The sequence below is a fragment of the Condylura cristata genome, unplaced genomic scaffold (genome assembly GCF_000260355.1).
Source record: "Condylura cristata isolate star-nosed mole 26May11 unplaced genomic scaffold, ConCri1.0 scaffold00012, whole genome shotgun sequence".
Taxonomy (NCBI): Eukaryota; Metazoa; Chordata; class Mammalia; order Eulipotyphla; family Talpidae; genus Condylura; species Condylura cristata.
The window spans coordinates 9,761,346-9,770,946 of record NW_004567113.1 but is presented as its reverse complement, the minus strand read 5'-3'; the positions used below and the strand labels follow the sequence as shown (position 1 = coordinate 9,770,946).

Sequence of the window (9,601 nt, the reverse complement as noted above, 5' to 3'; positions counted from 1 at the left end):
TTTTTTTTTTTTTAACAATTTCTGATTTTTATGTTACAATGTGAAAATAAACATTATAAAATCCAGAAAAAGAACAACTTGAATAAACATGTCAACACCTTTTTACCCCTTCAGCCCCATGGTACTTCTTGCTTTGTTGCTTTTTCTTTTCAAATTTTTGGCTCATACGCTTTCACAACTGTGGTGTTTTAACAAAACAGTAGAGCACGTGTTGTTATGCAGAACCCAAAATTTTTTATTCAAAACCATAATTGACCCTAAAATACATGAATTCTTGCCATTGTGAGAAACTAGGATAGATAAATGAACCTCAAATATTTATTGAGGTACTTTTTCACTTATAATGTGCAGTATTTGTGTATGTCAGCACCAGGATGCTGCAGATGAAGCCTGGGCAGGTGAAGGAAGAAGTAGAAGTCCCAACCTTGAGCCTCCCCAGCATACTCTTAAAATTCATTTTTAAATCTGTTTTTAATTAATCTGTTATGTAAAAATGCCCCCCACCTCAACACACAGGTATCTGACTTCACGGGGATTCTGTCCATTTTACATCTTTATGGGGAATCTATGGAAAGGAATGCCCCAAACCACTTCTCCTTGTCTGTGCGGACTGACTTAAGTTTACCTTGCAATTGGGCAATAGTATCTCATTCTAAATAGTTTTAGGCCCACAGTGGAAGAAAGATTTTTTTTTTCTTACCAAGTCACTTCTTTAGGGACTACTAACAGTATCTTAACACTGTCTTATTTTGGTGGGGAAGAAGAAAAAATGTATTTATGCCAGAAATTACGTTCCTGTTTTTTTCCACACATAAATACTTCTAAAGTACCTGTCAGTGACTGGAACACAGTTGTAAAGTTGTAAAGTTGTAAGATAGCGCTATACCTCTCCTGAAAAAGGACAGGAGGCCCTCCCTGGTGGCGAGCTGGTTAAAGCATAGCACGAGGAAGTTAAAGCCACTTCCTCATGAGTTCGATCCCCGCCTGCCCCAGAGGTGACCACATGGCGTGGCAGACCTCTCCTGACCCGCCCGCTGCTCCCCTCAGCAGTGTACTTCCTCGATCTGCCTGTTCTGCTCCCCACTAGGTCTCTGGTGAATCCTCTCACTATCCCTGTGCCTCTGGCCTGTACCCCAGTTCTGTATGTACAAATAAATCTTTTTTTAAAAAAAAAAAAAAAAGGGCAGGAAGGGTTTGGGTCCTGTGTTGATTAGAAAATGATATAGCATATGCTTTGTCCCTAATTAGCCACTAGCGTTACCACACACTCAGGTCTTTGCAGCCAATACTATTTTTGACAAGTAAGTATTATATGCTAACTTTTCTCTATCCTTAACAATTCTGTCTTATTAGAGCTTTGAAATGTTAGATTACATGTGACAAAAGTGTGGCACATAAGACTACTTTTGCCTGCTCTGAAGTTCAGGTGCACGTCTGGGAATGACATCCATGTGAGTGCTGGAAGCCATAAAGGAGTGATGTTATCTTAAGCCAGCAGGATGGCACAGGCTGCAGACATGAATAATGCAATTTCTCTGCCTAAAATTATTTTCTTACCTAAGTTCTTTCCATTGTTCTTAGACCCATTCTGTGTAATCATACTAAGCCCAAACTATACCTAATCATTTTATTATCTAGTTTTCTCCTAGCCAGAAAGTCTTCACATCATATCCACATATCTGCATGTGTTAAATTTGCAATTTTTAATAAAACTGAGTTATTTGGAGTATTGTCAAAAGTCTTTCCCATAAAATATCCTCCATTGGGATGAGCCACTATCTGTCATTAGTTTATCTCAAGCTGTGGGATATCTGCCTGGTAACTTCCCAGGACATTGTGTGCTGCAGTCATGTGTATAAGCCACTTATCAGAAAGGAGTTTAAGAAAAAGCAGAGTCAGAGCTTTACTGCCCTTAAAAATATGGTCTAGCCATTGCTTACTCAGTTATACACTACTACTTTTCTGCATGGCATAAAATCCTCAACAAAGTACCCCACTTATTGTGCTGTACACTGGATGGAAGAACGGAGGTCGGGGATAAAATGCCAACTGCCATTCTGTCAGTAAAACTGATACAGGTTAGATGACGACATGTAGCAGAGGTTAATTAACAAAAGGGCTCAACAACATGTAACAGTAGAAGTTAGGAACCTCTGATTATATGCTAACTCAGTCGCACAAATAATATAATGTCACTGCTCTTAATGTTCTGAGAAACATAGGTGCTGTTTGTTTCAGCCTGGCCTGCTGGTCCAAAGAGACTTAATGTTTAATCTTGAAAGAATCCAAGTGAGTTGATTAAAAATAGGGCCTCCTTGAGTCCTTTTATCAAAGTGTAAAACTTGAAAATCAGTATGTGTGTGAGATACACGGAAAATCTCGTCAATGTATAAATGTTTATAACTAAAAAAAAATTAATTTTGAATGATTCTGAGTCATTTTCAATTGAGAAGTATGTCCCAAAAAATACAAAACAATAAACCCACAGATCCTTAACAACTTCTTCTAAAAATCCTATGTAAAAATTCTTTTCTTCATTTTCTTTATTATCTGATAGAATAGTTCACAAGTCAAAATGTTTCAGTTCGGTGTGATACTGAAATTCTCATTAGAACAAAATAATTGTTACGAAGCTTTCTGAGCAGTTGTCACTGTTTTATAACATTGGTCAAATATCTAACGTTCTATTATTTGTTAATATCTGCTGCAACAAAATTCCCATCTCACAAAAAAGATTTTGAAGGACTCAAGAGTTAATAGTACAGAGTCTGGCCTGTAGTTGGATTAAAAAGGACCTGAGTTCTTAGATTTGTGATGATGCCTCTTAACCAACTTAGTCCTATAAAAGTAATTGATGAGCATGAAAAAGTTCATCATCATTGGTCACCTCTTTTTCCTTGTTTTCAGCCTGAGCCTCCTACAACAAACAAATGGCAGCTGGACAATTGGCTGACCAAGGTCAGCCAACCTGCAATGCCCCTGGATACCCTGGGGAGTACAGAGACCTCACCCCGGCACCTGGACAGTAAATCCAAGGCCTGCAGCGACGGTGGCAGGAGCACTGCTGGTCACGAGCACTCAGAATCCAAAGATCCTCCCCCTAAATCCAGCAGAGTCCCCCGGGTTCCTTCCGAAGGCCCCCATGCTGGCAAGAGACACTGTCAGAAGTCCCCTGTCCAGCAGGAACCCCTACAGAGGCAAATTGTTGGAACCAAACAACCCAAGAGACCTGTCAAGGCCTCTGCTCAGACAGACTCTGGGGCCAGCTTGCAGGTGGAAAGTGAGCTGGGACTTCTTCCCTATGGCTCCAAAGACCAGCCTTCCAAAGACAAGCCCAAGGTGAAGACGAAAGGGAGGCCCCGTGCTGGAGAAAGCAAAGAGCCCAAGCCAGCTATGCCCACTCCCAGTGACAGGAAGAAGCACAGGGGCGCCCCCCACGCCCCCTCAAAGGCGCTCTCGGGCCCAGAGCCCACGAAGGACAATGTGGAGGACAGGAGCCCTGAGCACTTTGCCCTGGTTCCCTTGACTCAGACCCAGGGTCACCCCCATGGCGGTGGGGGCAGGACTAGTGGCTGCCGTCGTGCCGTGGTGGTCCCAGAGGACCGCCGGAAGGACAAACTCTCGGTGCCTTTGAGAGACACCAAGCTGCTCTCCCAACTCAGGGACACTCCTCCCCTACAAAGCTTGATGGTGAAGATAACCCTAGACCTTCTTTCTCGGATACCCCAGCCACCTGGGAAAGGGGGCCGCCCAAAGAGACCAGAGGACAAGCAGCCACCTGCAGGGAAGAAGCTCGACCCTGAGAAGAGAAGTTCCGACAATTCAAGCAAGTTGACCAAAAAGAGAAAGGTGAGTGTGGGCAAGTGTCTCCCCGGTGGTGTGGGACATAGCCAACGTTGTTGTGGCGCTGTGGCGCTGTCTTGAACTGGCCTGTGATGGTCTCGCTAGTTGGCTCAGAAGCTGGAAGTCTGTGCTTCGTTTCCAGCCAGAGTCACTTTTTTCACTGGGCACCTGGCTGCTGCCCATTCTGTAGACAGACGTGAACGAATGCCAGGTGCCTTCAGCTGTCCTGCTAGTCTGAAAAAAGATGAAGTGATCATAGGCAGGAAATCTGGTCTTGGGAAAATGTAGAATTTTGGAGTTTTGTTTTTTCATTCTGATAACATTAGTTTTTATGGAGCACCTCACTTACTAGGTTTTACCCTATGAGTAATTTAAAACCTTAACTGAACTGAATATTGTATTCGGAGTGTCTGAAAGAATTGTTCTGTACTCTTGTAATATGATCTTCTTTAGGCTGGTAATACATTCATATTTTAAGTCATGGTCACCTAACAACTTACTAATTTGAAGCCACTAGATTTAGAATTTGTTTAGAATAACTTGTTAATAAGTGTAATATTATTTTTTAAAAAACTTTTAGGTGTATTAAATATGTGGGTTAGGTGCATTGTGAAGTATTGAAAATGTCATTTATCACAAATTTAGGAGGTTTCATGTTGGAAATGAACAAAGTAAAGAAAATAAACACTACATTATTTAAGCTCTTCCATCACTTGAACTCACCACTATTTTAGATAGCTTCCTTCCTTTATATGAGTCATTGAACTCTTGATATATTCTTTGCTGCTTCTTCCTGATGAAAGGTTACTGTGTTTCCCTCAGTGGCCTTTTTAAGCCAACTTCTGCTATATTCAAAATGAAAGATGCATCACTTCTCGGCCTTTTGGCTAAGACCAAGTGCAAAATGCAAGATGCAAGAAGAACCAGTTCTTTCCTGCTGAGAAGGAATAAATATTCTAACACTGCCTAAGTACACAAAAACTTTTTTTTCTGTTGTGGGAGTTGAGCTAAGAATAACAGGACAGAATGATCATGTAACCTGCTATCGTGCCTGTGATTCACCTGATTACTACACTAGATTAAAAATATAACAAAACTGTACCAGACAGGAAAGAGTGACTGTTTTCTTTAGAACCTGCTCACATGGGACATGAGAATGTATGCTGCCACCATAATTGTAGCCACAAGTTGAGTGGGAAGGGATCGTGGTGGTAAAGTATAGCTAGACGAGAGCTGCTTCCTGCCTATGACTTTTAAAACTCAACGTGCAGGCATGTGTGCATGTGTGTGCCTGTGTGTGTGTGTTAAAGGTGTGAAGCTTTGTGGAAGGAAAGTCTGCTCCTAACATACTTGAGAAAATTTCAAAAATAGACTCATTTTCTCCTCTTATTTATCCCCCTGCTATCTTGTCTTCTCTAGTCCCTAGAGCTAACCTTTTGCTGGTTAGAGGACGACAAAGTATTAGCAGCTAAAATCCTTACTAGAATTTGCATTAGAATTTTGAGGCTGCCTCATACAGCCTCAGATTAGTTCCACTGCATGTCTAGAGACCTCATTTGTAGCTCCAGAATGGGGAGGCTCCACTCTGCTGTTGAATGTATGGACTGCACCCTCTAAAAGCCATCCCCAGCCCTTCGTACCACTAGGGAAAGTTATTGATCTTGCTGTTCAGAGGATGGAGAAGTAATGGCCATGTTGTGCTACTGCTCTGGCAAGCAGCTAAGAGCGCTGGCCCTGGTTTATGCTGTAGGACTCGGGGTGTGAACCAGTGTTTCGCAGTCTTACATGTGTGTGTTGTTGACCTGGGAGCCTTTACTATTCATGGTAGGATGTGGGTCTTATCCCCATGCCCCCAAGCCCCACATGAGGTTTTTTTTTTTAATCCCCAGGTAATCCTTAAGTCTTGGGAGTAGAAACTACTGGAGCAGGGACAAGATCATGCAGTGTTCTTTAGAGCTCCTTATAGACATTATGGATCTAGCATCTTGGAAGCTCTTGCCCTGAATTATGTCACTAGTTAAAAATACTATTTAATAATGACATTTTTGAGTAAAACATGTAGAAATTATCCAATTATACTTATTTCATGATAAGAGAACCATGTCATTTGTTTTCACGTCCCACTAGATTCCAAGTACTATCAGTATTGAACATACTAATCTCAGATCATTTCCTGTGCGTGTGTGGGCGGGGAGGCAGGCCAGCTATCCCTTCTCTGTCAGGACCCTGGCTCCATTTGTTTTGGGCATTAAGTTTGTCACCCTGTAGCCAGCACTCCTGCCTACACTGCATGCCTCAGGCAGGACAGCACTCTCTTTAAACTTAACGCTTTCCCCAAATTTGTTCATTTTTTTGTCTTTTTTTTTAAGATTTATTTGTGCATACAGAACTGGGGTACAGGCCAGAGGGTGCAGGGGAGGTGAGAGGGTTCACCAGAGACTGAGTGGGGAGCAGAACAGGCAGATCAATGAAGTACACTGCTGAGGGGAGCAGCGGGCGGGTCAGGAGAGGTCTGCCGTGCCATGTGGTCACCTCTGGGGCAGGGATCCAACTCATGCTGAAGTGGCTTCAGCCTCTTAGTGCTGTGCTTTAACCTGCTGAGCCTCCAGGGAGGGCCCCATTTTTTGTCACTTTAAATGTGAACATTAGGAAAAGCTCTCTGAAGATGTAGTGAGAGCAACTGGAGAATGTGCCCAAGCCTTCCCGCTAGTGGAATTTAGTGTTATGGAAAGACCCTCTAGTGTCTCTCTCTCCTGGTATGAACTTTAGTATTTTCAAGGGGGCACCAGACTGGAGATTTCAAAATGTGATATTAGATAAAAACTGATGAGTACACTAGATGTAGCACTAGAAATGTCCACTTACATATTTTCTACTTTGGAAAAGTAGGTATAGAATAGTTCATGAGGAAAAGAGGCAAAAACTGTGTGGGTCAGTAGGCATGAGTTCACTTAGTGCTCCTCACACAAGCTACAGATTTTCTTCAACCTGATTATAGTGTAGAATTGAAAATACAATTTTTTAATCTCTTTCTCCGTAGCGTTTAAACCGAGCTTATGTTTTCCAGACTTGGGAGCAAAGCTGAAGCTCAGAAATACAGTATGACAGGCTGGTGCATGTAGAGAGTGGCCACAGCAAGCACGCGCAGGGCTCGGCGATGTTCTGGGCACCTTGCAGCGCTGACTGCATTTAAGCAGCCATTTTGGGGCGTGCCTTTCAAATAAAATGTGAGACCGTCCCGAGCAGTCATATAGACAAATGCTGAACTGGGAATTAATTTCACTCACTTCCACCTTGCATTTTCTAAATAAATGCCTTTCTGATCAAGAAGCCTTGGCATTTTAGGAAAACAATGTTCAGTGCCATCATTTATGTATGTTTTGAACAATAGGGAAGTTAGTGGGTCATGGCCAGAAGTATGTGTTTGTCTTGCCTGAAGTTCCGTCCTTCCCTTCCTCTAAGAGCTGACTCTTTTGGGCCTTGTTTCTCTATAGCAGCATCCCTGCTTATTGTCCTTCATAATCAAGGATTTGAAAAGGCCTCTCCTGTAATTTCCTGAAGCTACTAATCTGTAATTTCTTCATGCCTATTTGGTTACCCTGAGAAGAACACTGTAACTAGATGCATGTGATAGCTAAGACTGTCTGATGTAGCACTAAGACTGTAGATGTAGCACTAGAGGCATTACAATATCTGTTTCCTCATCAAAAAGGAAAAAGAGAATTAATTTTCTGTAGTATGTATCCCAGTGAATATAACGTGTTTTCTTATCATTAATTCTCTGTACTCAGGCTTGATACTAACTTGGATGCAATGTTGACTGTCTTCTTACCAACCTTTTGCAAAGATAATTCTCAGGAAAATACAGATATTTCCATAAAGTCCACTTCTCTAGTTTTCCTGTGACCCATGTGTAACCAAGCTCATTTGCTTTTCTTTTCTTTGTTAAGATTGATTTTTTTTAATGCATCTAAGAACTGGGGTACAGGCAGTAGAGGTGCAGGGGTTGAGAAGATTCACTGGAGACAGTGGGGAGCAGAATAGGCAGATCGTCCAAAATAGACTGCTGAAGGGAGCAGCAGGCAGTCAGGGGAGGTCTACTGTGCCATGTGGGTCAGCATCAAGTGTGTATGTGGGGATTCTGGAAGAGGTGCAAATCATAGTTCAAGATCAGTGGTAGGGACTCTGGCAGTGACTGTATCATCTCTGGCTCAGGCCTTCCTCTGTCCCCTCCTGCTCCGCAAAACCCCCCAACGCAACTCCTTTTAATTTCCCTTTAGGTTTCTCCCCATCTCCCTAACACAGCCAAGTTCCTCGTAGACTCTTTCTCTATACCCATTATAAATTCGTAGACTCTTTCTCTATACCCATTATAAATTCCCCCAAGGGAATCAATTTTGAAAAACCTGCCGTCATGTCTCCATAGCTACCTAGACGTCACACAGACAGATTTGTGAAATGAGCTAGATCCTGAGGCTGGCACCAGGCTGCCCAAAGGCATTCTCTTCCAGAGACCATCTTGGCCTCTCCCAGGGTTATCTCTTTCTTTCATGGTTTTCATTCTTGCTTCACTCAGTAGGTCAAATAGCATTTAGCAGATAATCTGTGATTGCCTGACCTACCCTGTTCAAGTGGATCAGTATCTGATCGTTGTCTGCAGCCTTCTTTTGTAGATGCAGGCACACCTCTGGGACTCTTGTGCTTCTTCCAAAACCCAAAACTTAGAGGTCATTTCTGCAGAGAGCTTGATCTGCGTGTAAGCTGACGGGTAAAGGAGATCTATTTTTCCTCCTAAACAGAGAGTACGTCTCATCTCATTTTCAGATTGTTTCTTGACCCAGAACGAACTGTCTTCTGTTTTCTTTCTTGGAAATTCAAGGCTTTATTTCCTGCCCCCAGAACTGCATACCCCCCTCTTGGATGGTCCTTTTTTAAATCTGGCTACTTAATGTTGTAGTGCAGCCCTGCCTCTGGGGACCTCAGCCATGCCCCTCAGCTGCTAAATTTAATTTCCATGCCACTTGACAAATACTGAGTGCTGCTCTGGGGAGGCCTCTGTGAGTGTTCCAGATAGATGATGACAGTCTTCCAAGTGTGTAGTGTACAAAACACAAACCTCATTCCCACAGGCAAAACCAACAGAAGAGGATTTGGGTATTACTTGGTTTAATGGCTTACTTTCTCTAAGCTTACAGATTATGATTGGCTTCTCAGTTGCTAAATATTTATATAAAGCATATTCCAGAAAGTGACAACAGCGGTCATAAGTGTGAGCGTTAAGTAAGTATTTGGTGTTTTCTTGAGTTTGGGCAGTTCTTTCAAGTCACAGGTTGGCCCAGGGTGGAGTTATGAACAATTTTGAGGGTTGACTCACCGTGAATCTTATTTTTATGTATGGTTTGTAAGGTCTGCCACTTTGGTATATGGTCATAATTTTGCAAATTTTAAGCAGCATGAAAATACACAAACAGAAATTAACTGTCATTCCACTTCTGGGGCTTGGTATTTTCTTCAGGAAGTAACCTTGAGGAAGATTTTTTGCTAGTTCTACCCTAGGGACTTAACCTGTGATTCACTAACTGCCTGGAAATAAATCCCTTCCACTGAAAACGGTATATGTTACTGGCTACTACTCATGTACTAATATCTGTCTGAATAGTTCAGCAAATTCTGTGACTTTGGGCCCTCCCTGGTGGCAAAATAGGGTAGCACTGCAAGCTAGCTGCAGCCTCTTCAGTGAGAGTTCCATCCTCTGCCC

At 42.5% G+C, this 9,601-nt stretch overlaps 1 protein-coding gene across 3 annotated transcripts in view; it reads left to right on the top strand.

The window, feature by feature from the left end:
• Nucleotides 1-9,601, top strand: part of AFF1 (AF4/FMR2 family, member 1) — a 183,608-nt gene that overhangs the window by 160,322 nt on the left and 13,685 nt on the right. For all 3 annotated transcript variants that reach the window (XM_012724178.1, XM_012724177.1, XM_012724179.1), the window contains one exon: nucleotides 2,908-3,849. In XM_012724178.1, coding sequence (XP_012579632.1) covers nucleotides 2,908-3,849 — 942 coding nt within the window. The remainder of the gene's footprint in view (nucleotides 1-2,907; nucleotides 3,850-9,601) is intronic.